The sequence below is a fragment of the Mesoplodon mirus genome, assembly GCF_964341445.2.
Source record: "Mesoplodon mirus genome assembly, chromosome: 7".
Taxonomy (NCBI): domain Eukaryota; kingdom Metazoa; phylum Chordata; class Mammalia; order Artiodactyla; family Ziphiidae; genus Mesoplodon; species Mesoplodon mirus.
Window position 1 is genome coordinate 27,797,658 of NC_138983.1, and position 26,333 is coordinate 27,823,990.

At 36.1% G+C, this 26,333-nt stretch overlaps 2 protein-coding genes across 2 annotated transcripts in view; one reads left to right on the forward strand and one right to left on the reverse strand.

The window, feature by feature from the left end:
* Positions 1 to 267: 267 nt before the first annotated feature.
* The window catches only part of DCDC1 (doublecortin domain containing 1), a gene marked incomplete at its 3' end in the record, with an annotated part of 460,818 nt that continues 434,752 nt past the window's right edge, over positions 268 to 26,333 (forward strand). Inside the window, 2 exon segments of the mRNA XM_082627300.1 lie at positions 268 to 618; positions 23,456 to 23,613. Coding sequence (XP_082483426.1) covers positions 23,462 to 23,613 — 152 coding nt within the window. The 5' untranslated portion in view covers positions 268 to 618; positions 23,456 to 23,461.
* Positions 11,305 to 12,166, reverse strand: LOC309807577 (serine/arginine-rich splicing factor 1-like). The gene has a single exon (XM_082627401.1). The coding sequence runs from the start codon at positions 12,064 to 12,066 to the stop codon at positions 11,320 to 11,322; it is 747 nt and encodes a 248-aa protein (XP_082483527.1). The 5' UTR covers positions 12,067 to 12,166; the 3' UTR covers positions 11,305 to 11,319.

The window sequence follows — 26,333 nt, forward strand, 5'->3', positions numbered from 1 at the left end:
TGACATAGTACGTATATAGCCTTCATTCACTTATTCATGCACTCAACAAATATTTTTTGTCTACTAGGTGTCCCACGCTGTTACAAGAAACACAAGACAGAATTGCCTGTAGCCCTCTCAAAATCTTAAAGTTTATCTGGGTAGACAGACAAGCAACTGAAATAACTGTGCCAAGTGCTATTCCAGAGGAAATACAGGTTATTTAATTGCCGCAGTTAATAACTTGCAGTTATGCAAATAGAATAAGGCAGATTACTTGAATGATTGAAATCTTTGAAGCAAAATGAGGCTAATCCAGGAAGATACATGGAAGTGCTAAATTTTAAATAATGCTGTGGCAGAGAGGAGAGATGAATGAGTAGAATTAGAGAAATTTCCTTTTTTTTCTTTTTTCTTTTTTTTTGGCCAATTATCTTAAAGATTTAGACAGTATTGAGAATCAGCTCTAATGAACAATCCTATCTCATCTTTCAGAAGTGTTTTTTTCATTTTTGCATTTTTTCCTTTCTCTGATGGTCTTCACTTGATCTATTCTCTCTTTTGTCTTTCAGCAGTAATCATCAGTGAACATTCATTGAGTTTAAGCAAGGCAGTGCGCTAAGCAGAGGAGACAAAGAGGTAAATCCTTTTCCCTGTCGCCACACCTGTTGCTGTGTTTTTCTTGTGTGCTTAACTTCAGTTGTGTCAGTGTTCTTTCAAGCTGGTTTTGGACTTCTTAAAAGTCTTCATCTTATCTGAAATTTTTGTGTCTGTCTTCCTAGCTTCTTCACATCTGATATTTTAATCATTCTATGAACCTATTAAAGACACTGAATATAATCCATCTTCTGTTTCTCTTTAGTAATCACAATAAATACCAACTTATTATTTCCCCATTCACTTCTTTACCCCTTTCTCATTGTTTGATGACCACTCTGAAACCTTGTAATGATCTCTTCAAACCATGCAGTGATATGCATTTATATGCTCTATTTTTTAAAGCATCCCCCTTCTACATTTTAGTTTCTTAAACCTGAACTTTTTAAGTTTATTTTTGTCTGTTATTGACTCACAGAAGAAAGGTTAATTTGAATGATCAAGCAGTGTTAATTTGTGGGTTAAAATGTGTTAAACAGTTGATATGAAGTCTGTTTAAGTCAATTAGAGAGTGTAATGAAGCTGTTTCTAGAGTGTTAAGGAACCTTTTGAAGTCAACTTGGAATTCACTCCTGTGTAACAACCAAGGCACCTGGCTAAACATGCCATTGCACTTAGGTTTTTAAATTTGTTTATATTCCAATAGATACAAATAGGTCTACATACTTAAAAAAAGTTTGACTTTATTAAGATTCTTACATTTTGCTATAGGAAATAAATTCATGGTTTAATTCATTAGCAAAGTGAAAAACATAATTAGTAACACTGTTATCTCTGTTACTCTCATATTTTTTTCTAAAATAAAGTGCAACTGAACTCTGTAACCAACAAAACATTTCTGCGTTTTTTGTTCATTTTTAAAACTAGATTAGTGTCATTATCATTGAATTATTTTTAATACTAAGTACCTCATATAGAAAGGAACCATAAAAAGATATGTAAAATTTGGTATACTCATTTAAAGATATGATTTGTTTTCCCCTCCAAAATTATTTGTAGTAATATTATGAAACATTTTAGTGTTGGTAATATCTTTAAAATTTTCAAAATAGTTCATGTTATTATGCAGAGTTTAATGTTATTATGCTCAATTTCAATAGTCGAATATAATTTTTGTGTAATGATAGGTATATTTAAGATGAGTGAAGCATTGCAACTTCAACAGTTCAGATCCACAGAGATATGAGGGTAGAAATCAAATTTTAGAATACATTCTTCCCTTAGCATCAGGGTTACTATGGTACTATTTTTTATCACTTGTGTCAGTTTACTAGTAATAAATATATTCAGCATTTCAGCTTCTTCTTGTAACCATTCAGTTTAATTATTTAGAGAGTGAAGAAAAACAACTCTTACATGCTAAAGAGATTTCTGCAATGACAGATTAGATGCCAAAATAATGAAACCACACAACTTAAAAAATATACTGAAGAATAGATGTTTTCTGATGAATTTCCACAAAAATATCATATTTTTAAAATATTTTAAGCAACTCATAATATTACTTTTTAATCTACTGTAGAAGCTCTATGAGTATAGTGTTTTGTAGCTCATTAGCTATTTCTTTAATGAGTTTTTTTGTGTGATAGTTAAAGTAACAGACAAATGACAGATTGTTTGCCTTTAATGATTTCCCTGTTTCAAGCCCATTACAAAGCAATTAGAAATCTGACAGCATTTTCACTCTGCATTACTGATCATCTAAAGTGATGAGGAATGAGAGGTGATGAATATTAATTGTATATTTTCATATGATTATCATAAATTATTACCTTGTCTGATGTGCTGCAGGTGAAGTGGGAGCATAAGAGAAAGACAGTCAGATACATTAATTTGAAAGACTATATGACTTTTTAAAATCTTTGTAGTGTAAATTCTGACTGCAGTGTTAGTCTCTATGAATATGAAATTAATTCTTTTTAACTTCTAGCTATATTTGGGGTAATTAAATAACTTTTCTTATTTCAGTGCAAGAAAAGGAAAAATTATTTCATAGTACAATGTACGTATATGTATTTAAGTTCAGAATTTTAAGAATCTAATTTAGAAAATGAGATAGTGAATTTTGTTGATATACATATATACAATATTCAGATATATCATTACAGAGGAAAAAGATATACTTAGGAATAGATCTTATTTTAGTCTTAGGTTAAAGTCAGGTAATCTTGCAAAAGAGGAAACAAGATAAGAAAGTGTAACCAGATGTAAAAGATTTTTCTGGGTCCTCTGTAACAGTTCTTTTAGTCTTAGTCCACTGTATATCCTGTTTCCCCAGTTTCTTGCTTCAGGTAGATGAGCCTAAGCCTGTCACTAGGACTCAAGTGCTGTTGTTACTTGGTTCTCAGCCCTGAAAAAGTAGCAAAGGTTGGTCCAGAAACTAGATAATAGTCTTTGGTACAGGAAGAATTGGCAAGCTTAAAGCATTTGAGATGATTAGAAATGTATTTGGATCAATTTTACCAAAGTAAATTAATTTATATTTTGATATCTCTCTAATTATAGGTATTAGTTGATAATCAGTAAATACTGAATTGAGCTGAATTTCATTACAATAATGAGGCCATGTCTTGCTTCAGTCTTGTCTTTTGAACCTTTTTGCTGTGGTTTGGTCTGTGGCATACCATCCCTCAGAGAGGCATGCCATCCTGGATCCATCTTTATTTATGAAGGTCATAATCCATATGATAATATGATTATAAATCAATAAAAATGGACTTTTTGAATGCTTCTTAGAAATCATTCTCCTTACTTTATATTCAACTCCTCAACTCCTTTTTGCTGATATTCTTTATCTTCTCTTAGTCCAGGCTTTAAGTTGATCCTTTGTACAGCCCAATTCTCCTTTTCCACTTCTAACATACCACCAACCAACATACTTACTTGACTTTTGGCTAAAGTCCCCACTTCTTCCTTTAGAGGAATTGGTTTAGAAATTTTACATATTTTTGCTGTGACAGAGAATAGCTACCCATACCTGAGTTTATAGTAAACTGGGCTGTCAAACCATGGCATTGTTAGCAAATCAACAGCTGAGGAAACAAACACTCCTAAATCGTAAATTGTAAATACCTGGTTACTTGCCCTCATTTCCTTCTGGGTTCCTCAGTACAAGTAATGTCCTATTAAGCTTGGGAACGTCTCCAATTGATTGTTTCCGGAGTATTTAGGCTTAGAAAGATAGTTAAGATCAAACAAACAATTCGGTGACCAAATTTTTTTCTTTCTAAGGTATTTATATTATTACTTTAAATAGTAACAGAGGTTGGGAAAATAGGGATGTTAATTACATAATGAGAACAACACTTACCCTGGCCCAATAAGCAGCTCAGTTCAAGATAATGTTGGCTCTTGTCTGATTAGATTCTTGTCTAATACAGACCAAGTGTTTGACTTTCTTCCCAGCTGGGAACTCTTTCCTCCATAGTAGTGCTTCTAACCCCACTGTGTACTTAGCCAGCTGGTCACATGACACAGAGACCTCTCTCCTTGAAAACTGGGCTCATTTCTCCACTCCATACACTTCTTTACACTGTCTCCCTTTGCTAACCAAACAGAAGCTATTCTTTACACTTTTCAAGTTTCAAGTGTTTTTACTTATATTTAAACACCACTCTGTTACTCATCATTTACTCTAGTCATAGAGGATCCTTTTAAGTCATTCACAAAGCATTCCCTCTTTCCCTCTCAAAATTCCTACCTAAAATGGGTTTATGTCTTCTACCAGTACAGTACCACTTAACTGAAGCAGCGTCATTTTAGATCCCTAGGGAAAAGAAAGGTCAACAAGTTGGAAAGAGAACTAAGGAAAAAATTTCTTATTAATTTCAGAGATGTCAGGGATCTGATATGATAGAGCTAAAACATAAATGAGTCTAAGATTCCTGACTAGTCATTAGTAAAGACCTTGACTCAGTTCTGAAACAGGCCCTCAAGAGAGAGGAGATATGTCAACATCCATTGGCTTAGCGTTGAAGACAGTTTTCGAATTATTTTATTCCTAAACCATTTTCCCCTACACTAGATTGGAAAATAGAGTAAAAAAGCTTACAATACTTAAATAGATTACATGGTTCACTTCTTACTTTATAATATGATCTGTCATTCTATCAGAAAAAGATACTAAGTTCATCTGGCATATTTGGCTTTTCAGATACTGTGTTGGTTGTTTTCCAATATTTTATGCCCTTCTAGGTGTTACTAATTGATTGTTTAATTTGTTACTGAATGTTTCCAGGTTAAACTAAGCTGTCTAATTACCAAATTATTTCCCCTTGTTTTAAAGATGGGTATGATTTCCCTTTTCCAGTCTCCAGGGACATTTTCCCATCCCTTTAAGATGGTGAAAACAAAAGGAAATAGTTAAAAGTATTGAGAGGGAAGAGGAATAAAAAAATGATATTCTTTCTTCCCTTTGCAGTAGTCACATCATCCATGTGACTTATTCTAATCTGACAGTCATAAATATTTGAGTAATATTTTAATTCATTCTTTGAACTTCTTAAAGTTTAAATTTACTGTCTCCCCAGGAAACAAATGGGTTTCTCTTTAATAAAAGTAAATTGGATCATGCATATGTGTCATAAGGAAGTTACTCTTGCAGGTTAGTTCAGTCGATCCTTAACCATTATAGTGTATGGTTTCTTTATCAAGGAGTTAGCACAAGGTGAGCCCCAGAGTACACTGTTCTATCACCTCATATTTGGCACCCTGCCTAGAAGGTGATCTTTTAAAATTTTTAAGTTCTCCGGGAGAATGGTACATAATAGTTGTTATTGAAACAAATTGGAAGCACAAATTTATGTAATCAGATTTGAAGTATTTGTTTCCCACTAATACTTGAGCAGCTTTCCTGTTTTGGTTGGTTTAACAATACCTTTCAATAGATTTCAAACTTCACATCATGGCTAATAGAACAACTTCTCTCTCCCCCGTTCTAGAAAATGTATCCTAATCCCTCTTAAACTTGAAGTATAAAATTCAGAACACTGTATAAGTATACTTCTGTGTTTTCCAGGATACCTATAAACCAGAGATTGTATTTTAATAAAGGGAAGGGAGAAAGAAAAGAACTCCTTAAACTCCAATTTAGCACACTGGCACAAAGATTTTCGGATCATTTATTCAAGTAGTTAGCTCAAGGGTTAGCATTAACTTTCGGGGCTTCTTTGTGATCAACAGGGCTTTCAGTTTTCCATGGTCAAGTGCTCCATTTAATGCATGTGAATAATAAACTTAAGCAAAGTAAAAGGGAATTTCATGCCTGGGAGGTAAAGAAGTTTATGCAATTTTACCCTTACCTAAAGAACTGACCAGTAAAGGAATATGGAAGGAAAAGAGTTTTTTTCCTGCCTTTATTTTGGAAATTTGATTTAAAAACCTTAATATTTCCCATACAGCATTTAAAAACTTTTTTGAGCCTGCTCCACTGCTATGTGATAACCTTTTATTTCTAAAGAGTTAGGTGTTTCTCTCTCTAAATGGGGAGCTAAAGCAAGAGTTGAATTTTTTTACCTATAAAATATGCATAGTTATGAAAAAAGTATATACATTTGAAAAATTGCATGTATTTTTATCCTCCTATTTACTTGTTACTATGACAACCACCACACTGCCTAGTATTTATGTTGTCTATGATTCAGAGCACCTTTTCAAAAAAATAAATATGCCAGAACCATGTATTGGTTTACTTTGGTGTTTAGAAAAATGTTTATTCTGATGAATATTTTTGAAGAAAGATAGCAATAAATAATGTAAACTTCAGCCAAGCTTAAATAGTACCTTTTCCTGTAGTATGTTTTTAAAATTGAAGCAATTACATTTTTTTCTTTTCCTTGTTATGAAAATCAGAATAAAGAATATACATAATGAATTTTCAAACCTTATGAATTAATCTTGAAAGGTAGTCTCTTGATTTTTTCTTATTTTTATGACTTATTTTGATTCATAATAAATTTCTGAAAATATAAAACATGAACACTTAAATAAAATGCTTAATGCTAGCTACGTAAATCAGAAAATATAAATAGTTGGCATTTCTGATCACAGATGGTTCTTTAATATCTATGAATAAAAGATTTATATTTTGTATTTGAAATGAAAGGCATGGTTGCTATTATTTTTCTTACTTTAATTATTTAAATTGTTTTCTGACATGTGTGATACATAAATATAATTTCTTAGTGTTAAACATCAGAATGGAAATTATGAAGCATAAAATGAGACATGTTTCATGTCATGTATTACCTGTTAAGAAAAACTGCAATACAACATTTAAGTACAACAGAATAGTGAGCGTATTGTTTCTGATACTTGTAAACAGGATGTATCTGCAGTTTCACAGTTTATGTTGACAGTATCTTTGTGGGAAATGTAATTATCAAATGAATTATAACATGTCCTAGTATTAAGATTATTAATAGTAATTTTAATTGCCTTTTTCAAGATAATTGGATATGTTCTCATAAGTATATGGGAAAGGGGGCACTGAGCTAATTAGATATTTTGAACTCAGTTATCTTTAAAATCTCTAGAAGTTTAACATATAGCCTATATTTCAGGAATTTCTTCTTTTAATTGAATGGTTTTCTAAGTAGAATTAAACTAATTTGTAGTTCATAAAACCTTACTGATTATCCCTTGATATTCCTCCTTGAGTACTGATATGATGAAAAATTTAAATAATGGTATGTATGTATGTATTTATTTGAGGTATAGATTATTTATAATATTATATTAGTTTCAGGTATACAACATAGTGATTCAAAATTTTTATAGGTTATACTTCATTTAATGTTATTAGAAAATATTGGTTATGTTCCCTGTGCTATACAATATATCCTTGTAGCTTTTTATTTTATACATAGTAGTTTATCCCCTCTCCCTATCTTGCCCCATCCCCCTTCCCTCTCCCCATTGGTAACCACTAGTTTCTTCCCTATATCTGTTAGTCTCTTTCTGTTTTGTTATGTTCATTCATTTTGTTTTTTAGATTCTACATATAAGTGATAACATACAGCATTTGTCTTTGTCTGACTTATTTCACTAAGCATAACACCCTCCAGGTCCATAAAATCTTATTGATTATCCCCTGATATTCCTCCTTGAGTATTGATATGATGAAAACTTTAAATAATGGTAATTTTTAAATTAGATTTTCATTACCAGTTAGAAAATTATTCTTAAATTGGTAAGGCTAAGAAATAATATTTTATTCCAGTAATGAGTGCTGTTAGATGGGCTTTCATATATTATTTCTGTAGTTTTAGAAATTGGTACATGTCTAAAAAGCAAGTCACCTTGGAAATACACATCAGCAGGTTTAAAATTATTCATACATTTTAATCTGGGAATTTAACTTCCACAACTTTTTTTTAACATCTTTATTGGAGTATAATTGATTTACGTTGTTGTGTTAGTTGCTGCTGTATAACAAAGTGAATCAGCTATACGTATACATATATCCACATATCCCCTCCCTCTTGCGTCTCCCTCCCATCCTCCCTATCCCACCCCTCTAGGCAGTCACAAAGCACCGAGCTGATCTCCCTGTGCTATGCGGCTGCTTCCCACTAGCAAGTATTCAGTGGTACGGTCAAAGGTGTGAACAAAAACCACAACTTTATTTGCGATAGGAAGCATTTGGATCAACCAGCTAGGATATTAAAAAAGTAATTTAAAAAAATCATGTTCTTGGGCCTCCCTGGTGGCGCAGTGGTTGAGAGTCCGCCTGCCGATGCAGGGGATGCGGGTTCGTTCCCCGGTCTGGGAGGATCCCATATGCCGCGGAGCGGCTGGGCCCGTGAGCCATGGCCGCTGAGCCTGCGCGTCCGGAGCCTGTGCTCCGCAACGGGAAAGGCCACAACAGTGAGAGGCCCGCGTACGGAAAAAAAAAAAAAAAAAAAATCATGTTCTTGGGACTTCCGTGGTGGTGCAGTGGTTAAGAATCTGCCCGCCACAAAGGAAACCATAAACAAGAAGAAAAGACAACCCTCAGAATGGGGGAAAATATTTGCAAATAAAGCAACTAACAAAGAATTAATCTCCAAAATATACAAGCAGCTCATGAGCTCAATATCAAAAAAACAAACAACCCAATCCAAAGATGGACAGAAGACCTAAATAGACATTTCTCCAAAGAAGATATACAGATTACCATCAAACACATGAAAGGACACTCAACATCTCTAATCATTAGAGAAATGCAAATCAAAACTACAATGAGGTACCACTCCACACCAGTCAGAATGGCCATCATCAAAAAATCTACAAACAATAAATGCTGGAGAGGGTGTGGAGAAAAGGGAACCCTCTTGCACTGTTGGTGGGAATGTAAATTGATACAGCCACTATGGAGAATAGTATGGAGGTTCCTTAAAAAACTAAAAATAGAACTACCATATGACTCAGCAATCCCACTATTGGGCATATACCCTGAGAAAACCATAATTCAAAAAGAGCCATGTACCACAATGTTCATTGCAGCTCTATTTACAATAACCAGGACATGGAAGCAACCTAAGTGTCCATCGACAGGTGGATGGATAAAGAAGATGTGGCACATATATACAATGGAATATTACTCAGCCATAAAAAGAAATGAAATTGAGTTATTTGTAGTGAGGTGGATGGACCTAGAGTCTGTTATACAGAGTGAAGTAAGTCAGAAAGAGAAAAACACATACTTATGCTGACACATATATATGGAATCTAAAAACAAAAATGGCTCTGAAGAACCTAAGGGCAGGACAGGAATAAAGAAGCAGATGTAGAGAATGGACTTGAGGACATGGGGAGGGGAAGGGTAAGCTGAGATGAAGTGAGAGAGTGGCATTGACATATCTACACTACCCAATGTAAAATAGATAGCTAGTGGGAAGCAGCCACATTGCACAGGGAGGTCAGCTCTGTGCTTTGTGACCACCTAGGAGGGTGGGTTAGGGAGAGTGGGAGGGAGAGGCAAGAGGGAGGGGATATGGGGATATATGTATACGTATAGCTGATTCACTTTGTTACACAGCAGCAACTAACACAACAGTGTAAAGCAAGTATATTCCATTAAAGATGCTAAAAAAAAAAAAAAAAAAAAGAATCCACCTGCCAGTGCAAGAGACAAGGCTTTGAGCCCTGGTCCGGGAAGATCCCACATGCTGCAGAGCCACTAAGCCCGTGTGCCACAACTACTGAGCCTGCACGCTAGAGCCTGCGAGCCACAACTACTGAGCCCGTGTGCCACAACTACTGAAGACTGCTCGTCTACAGCCTGTGCTCCACAACAAGAGAAGCCACCGCAACGAGAAGCCCACACACCGCAACAAAGAGTAGCCCCCACTCATCACGACTAGAGGAAGCCTGCGCACAGCAACGAAGACCCAACGTGGCCAAAAATAAATAAATAAATATTTTAAAAAAATCATCTTCTCAACAAATATTTAATAGCATAGGGATATTCTCATTAGGTGCACACAGCTGTATATAAATTGGATTTTAATATGGTCACACATTTGTTTAAAGAAAAGACTATATATCTCTGTAAATTCATTGACCAAAGTCAGAAAACAAATATTCAAAAATTATAATGGTGGCTAACTCCAAGGGTAGGAGATTGTAAGAAATTTTATTTTTTATACTTATCTTTCCAATCTTAATATGGGGATTTCTGTAATAACTGCAGTTATCATCATTCAAATTGTTTTTAATAAGAGAAGTTAATTAAAATTGGGCACATTCATTATAATGAAAATTCAGCTAGTGAAGGAACAATAAATATTGTCTTGTTCAACGTTGAATCCATTGTCTTTTTTTTTTTTTTTTTTTTTTGCGGTACGCGGGCCTCTCACTATTGTGGCCTCTCGCGTTGCGGAAAACAGGCTCCGGACGCGCAGGCTCAGCGGCCATGGCTCACGGGCCCAGCCGCTCCGCGGCATGCGGGATCTTCCCGGACTGGAGCACGAACCCGTGTCCCCTGCATCGGCAGGCGGACTCTCAACCACTGCGTCACCAGGGAAGCCCCCATTGTCTTTTTTTTAAGTCTGAAAATAGTTGGTGCTTAATAAATATTTGATGATTGAATGGATGTATGATGGGATCAGGAATTAGCAAAGTGGCTTTAGGAAAAACATTTGGAGGGCCACAAAGATGCCTTCTTTGTGCTTTATTTATCATAACAATGGGTGATAATAATATGATAAGAATATACAAAAACTGCTCTGCTAACCATAGTTCTGGTAGCATAGAAGGCAAAACTAGATGGCTGGGTTTATCTTAGTATATTTAGTTTATAGAGTTGTACAGTTACAGCTATTAGAACAGAACAAACAAGCAAAAACATTTATCATTGAGATTCCACCAGGGGAAAAAAAAACTTGTTTGAGAGTTTCAAACTCCAGTCCTTAACCTCACCACCTTTTTTCAACTGAACTATTATTTTTATGAAGCAAGTTTTTTTTTTTTTTGAGAGTTAACTAAATTTAAACAATCCCGTCTATGACATCACTTAAAATACAATTTATCAGACACGAGGGGAATGTGGATGTTAGGAGCAAGGGGATATTACACAAGAATGCAGTTCAACACTTCAGCCCATTCTGAACAAAACAGTTTGAATTAAAAAATGAAAAGATTGTACTGAATAAAGGAAAACTGTATACAACATGGGTTCTACAAAAAGTGTCACCAATCATCTTATGTACGAGAGCAAGATCTGCTATGATGGGGAGAATAGCGTGGTGATCCTCTGCTTCTCCTTGGGGAGTAACTGCGACTCCTGCTGTTGCTTCTGCTACGGCTTCTGCTACGACTACGGCTTCGAGATCGAGATCTTCCATAACTTGGACTTCTGGGCCCATCAACTTTAACCCGGATGTAGGCAGTTTCTCCCTCATGAGATCTAAACTTAGTGTTACCCAGTTTTCGAACTGCATAGGTCATATCTTCTTTCCGTACAAACTCCACGATACCAGTGCCATCTAGGTAAACATCAGCATAACATACATCACCTGCTTCACGCATGTGATCCTTCAAATCCTGCCAGCTTCCACTTGGAGGCAGTCCAGAGACAACCACTCGGTTTTCAGAACGCCTGGACGGGGGGCCATAGCGGCCTCGGGGAGCCCCGCCACCTCCACCCCCGCCGCCGCCTCGGCCTGTACCACGGCCGCTTCGAGGAAACTCCACCCGCAGACGGTATCCATCGTAATCATAGCCGTCGCGACCATACACCGCGTCTTCCGCATCCCGCGGGTCCTCGAACTCAACGAAGGCGAAGGGCGGTCCTCCGCGGCGGTTCTTCAGATTGATGTCGCGGATAGCACCGTATTTGTAGAACACGTCCTCAATGTCCTTGGTTCGGATGTCTGGAGGTAAGTTCCCCACGTAGATGCGGCAGTCGTTGTTCCCTGCCGGCCCACGAATCACACCACCTCCCGACATGGCGGCGACGAAAGGCGCGGACTCGAGAACAGGTCTTCCCACCAAGCCTAGCGAACAGCAGAGCAAGCCCACAGCTACACCACGTCTCCCGCGGCCCCTCCAAAATGATGAAGCAAGTTTTGATGACAACTATTGCATTATGAAATACAACTGGAATAAAACTATTACATTATGAAAGAATAGACTTCTATAGTAAGCTATATTTCTATTGTCACAAAATTAATTTAAAAAATAATAATTAGTAATATAGGTGATTAATATGTAATTTACATGTTTATAGGGCACCAGAAAGGTGGATTTCAGGAAGAAATCAAGTGTCTTCCTTCATTGAATTGAATGGTCGGCCTTCTAGACAAGCTTTTTGGGAGATGGGACTTTACAAAATGAGATATCTGAAAGGGCAGCCTTCCAGGTGTTTCCTAATAAGTGTAGCAGCTCAGCATGACCTCCTGAACCAAGGTCATTATCTACCTTGATAATATCTTATATACCTGAGGGTGCTACTGCGGGATATAATGGCTTCTACTGTGGTGTGGAGACATTGTTTCAGCATTGGAGGGAGGTTAATGGCAATTAAATCACTGAGGCCAAATCTGATGTCAGGAACCATGATATGTCACTGCTGGAATGCTACAGTAGTCCTCAATAGACAGATACATTCTGACTTGGAGGGATATGGCCAAGAAGTCTGCCTAAGGATTTCCAAATATGCATTGCTTGGGACTGGTCTTTAGAAGTTACCTCTGACTCTTCTCCTATCAAATATGGACTAGCTCTCTGTGCTGGGAACTGCAGAACAATGACCTTCTGAAGCCTTTTCTAAAAATTAGAACTTAATTTTTTTAGAGCAGCTTAAGATTACAGCAAAATTGAGGGGAAGGTACAGATATTCCCCATATAAGCCCTGCTCCCACACATACATAGCCTCCCCCATTATTAATATCCCCCAGCAGAGTGGTACATTTGTTACAATTGATAAACCTACATTGACATATCATAATCACCAAAAGTCCACAATTTACATTACGGTTCATTCATGGTGTTCAATTCTATGTTTTGGACAAACGTATAATGACATGGATCCATTAATTATGGTATTATACAGAGTACTTTCCATAGAAATCTTATGTTCCATGTATTAATTTCTACCACCCCACCCCCAACCTCTGGCAGTTACTGATCTTTTTAAGTTCTCCACAGTGTTGCCTTTTCCAGAATGTCAATAGTTGGAGTGATACAGTACACAGACTTTTCAGATTGGCTTCTTTCACTTAGTAATAAGTATTTAAGGTCCCTCCATATCTTTTCAAGGTATCATAGCTCATTTTATTTTTTTAGTGTTGAATAATATTTCATTATCTGTATAGACCACACTTTGTTTATCTATTCACCTACTGAAGGACATCTTGGTTGCTTCCAACTTTTGGCAGTTATGAATAAAGCTGCTATAAACATCTGTGTGCCAGTTTTAATGTGGACATAAGTTTTCAGATTATTTAGATAAATATCAAGGAACATGATTTCTGAGTCATATGGTAAGAGTGTGTTTAGTTTTGTAAGAAACCACCAAACACTCTTCCAGTGTGGAATGAGAGCCCCTGTTGTTCCACATCCTCACCAGCATTTGGTGGTGTGAGTGTTCTGGATTTTGGCCATTCTAATAGGTATGTAGTGGTATCTCAATGTCATTTTAATTTGCATTTGCCTGCTGGTATATGATGTGGAGCATCTTTTCACATGCTTATTTGCCATCTGTATGTCTTCTTCAGTCAGGTGTCTGTTAAAGTCTTTGGCTCATTTTAAAATCAGGTTGTTTGTTTTCTTATTGTTGAGTTTTAAGGGTTCTTGGTAAATTTTGGATAATAGTCCTTTATCAGATATGTCTTTTGCAAATCTTTTCTCCCAGTCTGTGGCTTGTCTTATCATTCTCTTTTGTCTCTCACAGAGCAGAAGTTTTTAATTTTAATGAAATCTGGACTTTTGGTCATTTCTTTCATGGATCATGCATTTGGTGCTGTATCTAAAAAGTCATTGCCATACTCAAGGTCATCTAGGTTTTCTCCTATGTTATCTTCTAAGAGTTTTATAGTTCTGTGCTTTACATTTAGTTTTGTGATCCATCTTGAGCTAGTTTGTGTGAAGGGTATGAGGTCTGTGTCTAGATTTTTTTTTTTCATGTGTACGTGCAGTTGTTCCAGTACCATTAGTTGAAAAGACTGTCTTTCTGCCATTGTCCTCCTTTGTCAAAGTTCAGTTGACTGTATTTATGTGGGTCTATTTCTGGGCTTTTGTAGTTTTTCTCATATAGATCTTGTACATATTTTGTTAGATTTATGTCTCAGTATTTCATTTTTTTGAGTTCTGTGCAAATGTTTCTAATTTCAAATTCTACTTGTTTGCAATTAACTTTTGTATATTAACCTTGTATCCTGCAACCTTGCTCTAATTGCACCTAAAGCCTTTTAAGATGATGGCAGTCCCACATTTCTTGTCTCTTCTTGTCTTCTTGTGGCTTTCTTCCACTGCTCCTTGTATCTCTAGCCTACTAGAAGGCACAATATAATGTGATTTGAATATTCAATTCAGCCGTACAAGATAAAAAAAATGAGATGATGAAACATAAGAAATGTTGATCATAGGTAGTAAGTAAGCTAATAGCTTATGAGGTATAGGTGTAATTCATAGGCTGTGTGAAGTATAGATATGCGGGACTTCCCTCCCTGGAGGTCCTGTGGTTAAGAATCCGCGCTTCCACTTCAGGGGGCGCAGGTTTCGATCCCTGGTTGGGAACTAAGATCCTGCATGCTGTGCAGCCAATAAAAAAAAAGATATGCGTAAGTAGTTTGAGAAACAAAGGCAGAATTCAGAAGCTGTGTTAAATATACATAAGTTAGTAACCTATAAAACGTACCAAGATAAAGTGACTAAATGGCATATATGATAGAATAGACAAGTTTTATTTATTCAGTAGAAAGGTAGACTAAGTCATAATCTTGCCACTTCAGGGCTGATCGCTGTGTTGTCCCTAAACTGACCACCTACTAATAACATCCAGTATGGTCCCGTTTTGGCCCAAAGAACTGTGCCCAAGAAATGCAAATAAAACCTATAGCTCTTCACCAAGTTAATTGGCAAGCTACAGGTTTGGCCAGGCACAACTGCCTCTGTGTCTCTCCCGTTAATTCCTGGTACCTTCTGTCTGGGCCACTGGCTTACATCTCAACTCTGGTTCTTATAGCATACCATCATGGGGAAGGCTGATATGGGCAGAAAGAGCAGGATTTGGATAGCGTGATCCTGCCACTCTCCCCCTATCTTAAGTATTTTAACTTAGTTTATTGCTTTCTTTCCCCTTGCTTATCACTGTGTGTTTTTAATTTTTTTAGTAAATTGTGTGAATGGAGCATTTTAATTTGTCTGTGAGCCCTCTGGATTAGCTTGCTTGGTAATGTGTTCAAGGTAATTTTCCACTTGGCAGTGCTCTTCACTTTGAACTTCAGTAATCCTCCCTCACAGTCTGAGATTTTAAGCGAATGCTTAAAATCCCTATCTGGTTGAGGGACTGATAACAAGCAGTGAAAGGAGTGTTAAATTATGGTGAGTCTATGATAATCTTAAGGACCTTGTCCACAATGAAGGAATTATGAGAACCTGTCTCTCACCTCTAGAATGGGCCCTTCCTAAGTAAACCCAGGAAAACTGAGCAAATACCAGTTTATCTGTAAAGAAGAGTAGGAGGGTATGTGTGTCAGCTCTGTCTTACTTAAATTCTCTCCTTTTCAAAGCTGAGGTTGGAGGTACTTATTGGCTAGAATAGTGACCTTCAAATAGTTTTGCTTATATACTCCCATGCACAATTTTAAGTTGGCATTTAAAATTTCTCATTATAAGCTTAAATAGTTGGAAAAGATGTTATTTCTGGTATATTAAGAATGCTGACTTTTTAAAATCGTTACATTAGTCTTTTAAACATAAATAAATAAATAAACATAAATAAAATGTAAATTCCGGGCTTCCCTGGTGGCGCAGTGGTTGAGAGTCCGCCTGCCGATGCAGGGGACACGGGTTCGTGCCCCGATCCCGGAAGATCCCACATGCCGCCAAGCGGCTGGGCCCGCGAGCCATGGCCGCGGAGCCTGTGTGTCCGGAGCCTGTGCTCCGCAACGGGAGAGGCCACAGCAGTGAGAGGCCCGCGTACAGCAAAAAAAAAAAAAAAAAAAAAAAAAAAATGTAAATTCCATATGATTTTTAAGAAACATTTTCTTATGAACATTTTCAAACACAAAAGGAAAAATAATAAAACAAACGCCCACATACTTTTTACCCAATACAAACAACCATCAACTTCTGCCATTCTTATTTATATTCTCTTTCACTTTTCTTCTTGGAGTATTTTAAAGCAAATCCAAATAATATTTTATTTAAAAATAGTTTGGTTCATATCTCTAACAGATAGTATTTATCATAACAATACCTTTTATCCATACCCAATAAAATAATTTCCTCGATACCAATAATACCCAGTTTGTGTTCAAATATCACCAGTTGCCTCAAAAATGTATGTCTTACTAAAGTTGGTTTGTTCAAATCAAGATCTAAACAAGGTTTATGCATTGCGTTTGGTTGATATGATTCTTCAGTCTCTTTTCGTTTGTAACAGTTCTCCCTCCTCTTTATTTTGTGCCATGTCATTTAACATGTAACATGTTTCTCTCCCTTCCCGCATTTCTCACAAACTAGAAATTGTATCTAAAGATTTGATTACATTCAGTGTTTGCGGCGAGAATGCTTTATAGATGGTCCTATGTTTATAATTCCTGTGGAGTCATATAAGGAGAAACAATTTCTGATTGTCTTATTTTAGTGACATATTAATATGTATCAGTGGTATAGGTGATATCAGTCAGATTCATCTGTTATAAGTTTCCCATCACTCTTTGATCTAATAATGACAAACATTACCTGGACAAACATTATCTGGATCCGTTAGTTCATTATGCACTATGGTGATTTGCTAATTCTTTTATTCCATCTACATGTATTAGCTATGACTCTTCTATGAAGAAGAATTTTCTCTCATCATCTATTTGGTTATCCTGAATTATAGCCCATTTAGGAAAGCAGGAAAAGTACATTTATTATTTTTCAGAACAGTAAGTTGGTGCCCTAGCAAGTAACAAAGGTGAATTATGAAATAATGAAGTTATACAATTTTATTTTAGTATTGGGTACTCGTGGATTTTTATATGTTTAATGTTTCAATCCTTTACTTTTTTTATGTTCAGAGTGCCCCATCTTTGGCCAGTGGAATCCCCTTCAAGCTGGTTCCTATGTCCTTTTGACATGCCCCGCTTGTCTTTGATAACTTCCTGTTTTCAGGCATGACAAGATGTCACATGTTCATGGAACATTTTGGCCCCAGGCCTGAATGCTATAGAGATTTTAAAACATTAAAAATACTAACAGGCTCTTCTTCAACAGTTGAAATTTTTACATCCTTCTTTTTTCTCCTTAAACTTATTTCCACTCCATTTCTTTTTTTTTTTAATTGAAGTATAGGTTATTTACAGTATTGTGTTAATTTCAGGTGTACAGCAAAGTGATTTGGTTAAACATATATATGTATATGTCTATATTCTTTTTTAAATTCTTTTCCATTATAGTTTATTACAAGATACTGAATATAGTTCCCTGTGCTATACAGTAAATCCTTGCTGTTTATCTATCTACTCCATTTCTTATCTTTTATACTTGAAAGTCTTTAATTGGCTAGTCTAAGATACAATAACAACAAATTTTTTAAGTGTCCTATGACCATAAGGTTGTAATTATTGGAACATTTCCCTAGGATTTAATTTTTATTATAATTATTTTTAGTATACATTTATTCAGAGCAGCTTGGATACAGTGTCATTTTTGATATTCTTTAAATACAAAAAGTAAAAATTATTGGAAATATATATATATTAATGATATAGGTTAGTGGGGAACACTTATAATTTCTTTATTAAAGGAATAGTGGAGTTGTCTCTTGGTTTGAGGCCCTGGAATGGGCATTAAAGGAATGCCTTTCTTTTGTAAAATGACAGAATGGAGACTTTCCAAGGACAAATTATAGTTGGGACAGGCAGCCTCTTGGGCAGATGCCTTTTAGGAAAGCATATATCTGGAAGCCAAGGATCTGGAAATTGATTTACTTAAAACTATTCACACTTGCATGCCCCTTGCAAAGTCTCCATGTACTGTTGGTTATTGGTACTCAGTGCCCTGACTTGAAGACCATCAAGCCTCCCCTCTTTAATAGCCGACACTTGGTATCTACTGTGTTGCAAGTACATCAACTTTATGAAGTGGCTACCATTCTTTTTTCTTTTTTTAAGTTTTCCCAAGCAACTTATTGACATTTTTCTTGAGAATTTTCAAAGAAATAATAGAAAAATCAAGCAAAATATTTTTTCTGTACAAAATATTTTTCTGTACATGGTTAACAGTAAAATTATGAACTAGGAAACCTGTGTGACAGATCTTGCTTCTCTCCTTTCTACCTTCTTTTCCCACTTTCTATGTGCCTCTATTTATTCATTCTTTCCCCAGGTGGTTTCATGCAATCCTTTCCAGTTGAAGAAAGAAATAGAACTGATAAAAATCATTTGCACCAAGGTACTAATGAATTGAAGTATTCAATATTCTTCTTCGAAAATTTGTACTGCAAAAGAAACAGGCACTAAGGAATATGGAAACTCCTGACAGCATAATTCTTTAAATATGCAAATAAATTTCTCCCACAATTTGCTTTTACTATCTGAAGTGGCTACCATTCTTAACCCCATTTTACAGATGATGGAACCCGATGCACAAAGAGGTTATATGACTTGTCCAAAGTGTCACAGCCAGTGAATGGGCAGCAGGGTTTTAAACCCAGACACTCTGGCTCTAGTGTCCAGACTCATAACCACTGTGAACTTGAATGCTTTTTTAAAAAAACAGGGGAAGAGCAGATCTATTAGAGGAGAACTCGTATTCATGTCAAGTTGTTAACGGATGGGAAGCAAAGAAAACTAGTGGTTTTTCAGTATGTCAGTGAATAAACTCTACATGTGTTAACAAAACATAAGGCAGTGGCTTTTTCTGTACTCTACTAAAATACCATAGTATTTAATGTTAGTCAAATTAAAATTAACACATTTTTATTTCTTTAATTTCTAATTAACAATTAATTCTCATTTAATTAGTAATGTGCCACAATGTTATCTGAAAACCTACTGTAGTCTGCATATTCTACTTAACCTGTTAATACATTCTACTTTTAGTGAGGATGACACAGTTTGTTTGTTTTTTTTTTTTTTTTTTTTGGCTGCGTTGGGTCTTTGTTGCTGCAGGCAGGCTTTCTCTAGTTGCGGCAAGCGGGGGCTACTCTTCATTGCGGTGGCTTCTCTTGTTGTGGAGCACAGGCTCCAGAGCGCAGGCTCAGTAGTTGTGGCACACGGGCTTAGTTACTCCGCGGCATGTGGGATCTTCCTGGACCAGGGCTCAAACCTGTGTCCCCTGCACTGGCAGGCGGATTCCTAACCGCTGTGCCACCAGGGAAGCCCATGATGACACAGTTTTTAAAGTAACATTACAGAAGAAATATTGCACTTAATAATGGCAGTGATTTCACACTTACATAACTCATTCCACCTAAAAGCATCCAGAAGGCGTTTTATGTGAAAAAAAAAACTATAACCATCACTAAAATGATTACCTCTTTTGGTGAAGATTGGGATTGTAATCATTCATTAAGTAAAAAGTAAAGCTATTGCTATATTTCAAGAGATATTTTTGAGTAGTTCAGTGCAAATTTTTTTATTTTTTAATAATTGGATTATATAATAAACACACAAGGATACTCAAGGGATTTCGTTCTGCAAGGTGATTTACTCTCTAATCATATGATTTTCCTTGCTATACGCAGTTGGATTTTTTCACTTATAAGCATTCCCCAATTAAGAAGAACCTGATCTATGAGAACTGAGCAGGCAATGGTTGTTGTGGAAGCCTCAGCCCTCCTATTGTGAGACTTAAAGGGGGAGGGAGACTGTGAAGGGCAACAGCCCTTTAGTCTCCAGTTGGAAGACCAGAGGAGTGCTGGGCAGAGAAAAGTACCTTCTCTTATTAAACTATGTAGAAAGAGATACCTTTTCTTACTTTGATAGTGATTCAGATTCACCTAACATTTAATGGATGTCTACCATGTGGCAAGCACTATGCTAAACGTGTTCACATTCACAGTTTTGTTTATTTAGTCCTCATAACCATGCGGATAACTGGTTTTGCAAATGAGAGGACCGAAGCTCAGAAAGGTTATAAGATTCAAGGTCACATAGCTAGAAAGTGGCAGAGAAAGACATGATCTTATGTGTTATTGATATGTATTCCTCTGTAATACTTGTGAGTATAAGTTATATTATAGTTCTTTTATTCTTCCGTAAGCTTAACTTGCAGCAAGTCTAGCATCAGACGCTTTGAGCTTCCTGTGTTGTAGATTATCTCAGGAGTTAATCATAGTTCAAGAAGGTAGTCCTTCAGGTGCCGTCTCCCAGATGAGGAGACTGTTGGCCAGTTTGTCTCTTTCTGCTGCTGGTGCTTTTGGTGTTACTGTGGTTGCCATAGCTCCTTCCTGACCCACATCAACACTACTGATCCCATTGCCTTCCATCATCTGACTGGCTCTACTGGTCCATGCTTCGGGAAAGTCTTTCTGGCTCTAGTTCTAGCTCAGCCTGCAGGCTGACCTGGTCTTTGAAAGAAGGGTAACGGGGTTCTCCATAGAAACAAAACCAACAGGATGTATCTGTGTGTATATATAAATGCACACACATTAATTAATATATAATTATACATACATTAATAATATATTAATATAATACATTATATATACATATGTATATGTACATATGTATGTATATATATATATATATATATATATATATATATATGGAGAGAGAGAGAGAGAGATTGATTGACTGATTGATTTACCTTAAGGAATTGTTTTATGTGATTGGGGAAGCTTGGTGAGCCTAAAAGGACCCAAAGACCCAAATTACTGGACTCTCAATTCAATTTAGATTCCAAACCATCCTAGTGTTCTTTCCATTTCTTAAGTCTAAGCCAATGTCATATATTTTAGGTTTTTGAAAGCAACTTAGTTCAAGGAATATCAGGAGTTTCAGGATTAGGTTCAACTGCAAACAACAAAGACCCAAATTAACATTGTTTTGCACAAGCTAGAAATTTATTTCTAATGTAAAAGTCTGGAGGTAGGTAGTCTAGAGTTGGTATGGTACTACATGTTGTCAGAGATTCAAACTGCTTCCATCTTCCCTGGGGCATGGTTTTCATCCCTAGCATCATATCAAAGATAAAGATGACCTGTCTAGTGCCAGCCTTCATGTTTTCATTCTAGGTAGCAGAAAGGAGAGAAAAGAAAGATGAACTCACCTGCATAGATTGTTTCCACTAATATTTGATTGGCCAGGCTTGTTTTATATGGCTTTACCAAGTTGTAAGGAAGACTAGAAAATAGTCTTTATTTTGGGCAGCCATATGCCTCAGTTAAGAATCAGGGATTCTAGTATCATAGAAGAAGGAAGGAATGGATAGAATGGCTGTTGGCAGACAGCTGTCTCTACCACAGAGAATTTATACAAGTATTAGAAGATATTAATATATGGACAAATTAGGACATTGAAATTTTGTTGCATTTGATACAGTACATTCTTAACAAAGCAGCCAAAATTATCTTTTTTTAAGTCATATAACTCCCCTGTTCCAAACACTCCATGGACTCTCTGATTCACTTAAAGTCCTGACAGTGTCCTAAAGGCCCTATGTTATCTCCACCCCCTCACCCCCATTGTCTTTCTAACCTCATCACAACTACATTTGTTCTTTTTCACCTATTCATCTACTTGTGCTGTTCCTCTCATCTGCCAGATATACCCCACCTTACGGCCTTCTTACTCTTTCCTGGGTATTGGATGGCTAATTTCCTTGACTCTTTCAAGTCTTTGCCCAGATATTACCACCTCAGTGAAGCCTATGCTGACACACCTATTTAAAATTGCAATTCCCTCCACCTTCATATTCCCAAACTATCCTTCCTAATCAGTCTTTTTCCATAGCATTTATCATTTAACCTCTTACGATGTACTGATATCTTATGTTTATTATTTATCATCTGCCTCCACTAGAACGTAAGCTCCACAAGGGCATGACATTTTCTGCTTTGTTAACTAAAAAAATTCTGAGTGCCTAGAACAATGCCAAGTACATTGTAGGTGCTCAAGAAATAACCTGTGGATGAATGAATGCATTTATTTCAGAATATCAGAAAAAATGTAAAGTAGCATTTTTTATTACCTTACAAGTAATATCCTTCCCTTAGTTGTGATATGTCATGTTACCTTGGGACTCCTCCTTACCTTAGTGGGGTACTCAGACCTGAGACTTTGCAGCTATTTGTATCAGCATGTGAATGGGGTGATTATACCCTGGAAAGGACCCTATGACATTCACTGATAACATTTCTTATGAACATATTGTTTTGGTCTTAAGAAATTTTAGGTTGTCTGTGTGCATTATTCAAGATGTCTAGGTTACAAATAGAATCCCAACTCAAACTAGCTTAAACAAACAAAAAGGAATCTGCTCACTCACATACCCAGGAAACTCAAGAGATGTGGTTGTTTTTAATAGCAAAGTTCAGAGATTCAAATGTTGTCATCAGGAATCTCTCACTTTTTAATCTCTCTCCACCTCTTTTTCTTTCATCTGTTTTTGCTTCATTCTCAATGGTAGAAGTTTACATTGTTCTTAAAGCTAGCAATTCTAAAGAACAGAGCACTACTTTGTCTTCTCCATCTAAACTCTGATTCCCCCCCCTGTGTCTGGGGAAGGTACTTTGATTGTCTAGCCTTGGATACATTCACTTCCAGGAAAGCATGGCCACGTAATTCCCAACAGAATCAGGGGAAGGTAGCTTCCAAAAAAGGAAGGAGAAAGGGCAAAAAAAAAAAAAAAAGCATTGTGCTGCACTTTTCAGTAACATATTCCTCATGTTAAGTTTGTATAATTAGCGATGTTTTAGCAAATAGCAAAAATTAAAATACTTTGCGACAAATTATCATTTGTTTCTTAAATAGGATTATACTTATCAAAGACTTAGATTCATATTTTTGTCTTCCTTTAGGCTCTCACCTCTGTTCGTTTCTAATGAGATTTCACGTTTAGCAGCGGCTACATGCTCTAGAACATGATGAGAAGTAAATTGTGATTAATGCCCAGCCTCAGTTAATAACCCAGGAGGATTTTACATTTTAAATTAAATAACATTCTTCCTCATTTTGAGCTGACAATGACAGAAGATCACAGAGCAGTGCTTTCTCGGTCTCCTTTATCACTCTTGACTAAAACCACGGAGGTATCACAGCGAAGCAACCCTGAAGACACCTTCAATGGGGATACCGTTCACCCAATTTACAAATATATTTCGAATGATTTACCAAGGTAAGAATATTATTTCAGCAGCTTAAACTGAATTCTGAAGGGGATAAAAGTGCTTAAAGAAGGTTGTCTATATAAATGCTCAATATTTAGTAGAGATTATGTCAAACATAACTTGGAGATGTGATGGTTGTTGCCTGGGTTACAGCCCTTCCTTTTTTTTTTTTTTTTCTATTTTATGGGAAGAAAAAAGATAGATGATGCAATAAACATAAATTATTCCTAGAGTCTGACTTGTGGACAGGTAGGATAGTGATAATAACAGGAATGGCAAGGCAGATGATATTTGCTATATACCACTCACCATGCTGAGTGCTTAACCTGCATTATATTTATTTAGTACTCAAAACAACTCTGGGAGGAATGTAAGGTAGACAGTATTTTAGACATCTCCATTTTAGATATGAGGAAACAAAGACCTAGAGAGGTTCATTAAGATCACACAGCTGCTAGGTAGAGAAGGTACAGTTTGAACCCGAATGTATCTAACTCCACAGCCAAAACTCAACTATTATGCTCTACTGCACTTCTCAGAAATATAAAGCAGAGGAGACAAGAGGTATTTTTTCCTGTGTTTTTTCTCTATTAGAAAGTGAAAGAACAAAAAAGTGTCTGTCAGGTATTGACTATTGGCTGGCTAAACGTGATGCCATAGTTTTTACGTTAAGAAAATGTGGACTATAAAAGCATTGAAGAAACTATTCTTAAATTAGGGATTGTGTTAATCTCCTTATAGAAATGCTAGATCATATTTATATCTTAGAACAGATTGATTTTTTTTATATGTCACTAAGTTTTAGGTGAAAGTGAAATCTAGACTTTCAGCTAACTTTTGTTTTGCTTTATTCCTCTGAGCTATGAGTGCATATTAGCAACATATGAGATCATTGACACAGTGTGCTAGCTATATGGCTAGATAATTTTTAGAAAATCATTACCCAGTGGTTATATTGTAGAGACATAGTTTTCTCATGATAATTCCTCCCAATTGACAGTGGAAAAAACATTGGTTCCTCCCAATAAGACAATGGAAAAAAATTTCTAAATAGAATTTTTAAGTAGTCCTTTATACAAATGCCAATGCTAATATAATGTGTATTTGCACATTTTTTATTGCTGTTAGAATTTATTTTTACCAATTTTCCTTTTCAAAATAGTACTACATCACTTTTTATTCTATCTTTTGTGATGTCTTTTGTGAAACTGTAATTTTATTTATTCATTTTCTTTCTGCTTTTTTCTCATATTCCTTCTTAGATTCTGAGTCTCTAACTCTGGTTTTATTTGCCCTTTTTTTAACACGTCAGTCTTTTATTTTCATGTGACACTTTTCCTACCACCTGGTTTTTATAGTTTGTTTAAATGTGCTTCTTCTATTTCTTTGTCTGGATCCTAACTTCTTTTCTGTCACTATTGTCTGTTACCATCAACTTTGATTATGATGTACCTAGAAAATGAAGTAACTCTCTTCTGGACAATTGAATAGAAAGTCAAAAACAATGCCCAGAAGTCTTTTACTTTCATGAAAAAGAAAATGATGAGTTTCAACCTGAAAAGGGGTCAAGTTCATAAAGGCTAATGGTAATCTAAGATCCATTGGTATTAATATGATTATCAGTGAGAGGCAATTTTCTCTATGAGTAAAGACATTTTCCTCCTGATTGAGGTTAAAACTTCTCGTCTCATCCTTTTTTTCCTTACCACCTTTTTCCCGCCATCTTTGTGATCATTTTATGAGAAATAATTATTAAAATATAGTCAATTTGTTGTTCCTTTACTTATATTACAAAGATTGTGCTTTTCTTCACTAATTAACACATTGTACATGTACAAAATCTGCCCATATGTATTAAATCCATTCTTTGCAACCTTGCAGTGATGAGTCACTTTATTCTCATGTTATTATCTGTGGTTTTAATTTACTTTTTATTATATTTATATTTTCCTTATTTTCTCTCGTTCTTGTGTTCTTACAGTGTTTTGCCTCTGTCACTTCATGTTACATTTGTATGTAATACAGTAAAAACTGCTGTGCCAGGAGCCTTCCCCCACAAAAGATAACTAATCACCAACAGTGTGAGTTCAATATATTGTGCCAAAGAAGATCTGATCCTCCCATTTTACAACTTACCACTAGGAGGCCAGATGACTGGCAAAGTCTAGCTTCATTCCTGTAGCTACTTCAAGGAAACAACATAATAAGAAACTTTCCCTACCCAGCTGTAGGCTGATGTATTCTCAGATGAACTGGAACAGTGTGTCGGCCTTTGAGGCATGAAGCAGAATCAATTATTTATTGATAACAGGTACTTAGGGGTAGTTCTGCTATATTTATAGAAGGTTTCTCTAAATGCTGAGGTGGAAGATTTCCAAATTAAAATTGCATTTTAAAACTAACAGAGTGTTCTAGGGCCTCCCTGGTGGCGCAGTGGTTGAGAGTCCGCCTGCCGATGCAGGGGATACGGGTTCGTGCCCCGGTCTGGGAGGATCCCATATGCCGCGGAGCGGCTGGGCCCGTGAGCCATGGCCGCTGAGCCTGCGCATCCGGAGCCTGTGCTCCGCAACGGGAGAGGCCACAACAGTGAGAGGCCCGCGTACGAAAAAAAAAAAAAAAAAAAAAAAAACTAACAGAGTGTTCTAAACAATTACTATCTCTTTCTATCCCACATATAAAATATTTTTAAATAATTTTTAGCTGATGATCATCTAAGAATGTAATTTCA

Coding starts and splice junctions, on each gene's coding strand:
- LOC309807577 (XM_082627401.1), bottom strand. CDS start 12,066: ATGTCGGGAGGTGGTGTGATTCGTGGGCCGGCAGGGAACAACGACTGC.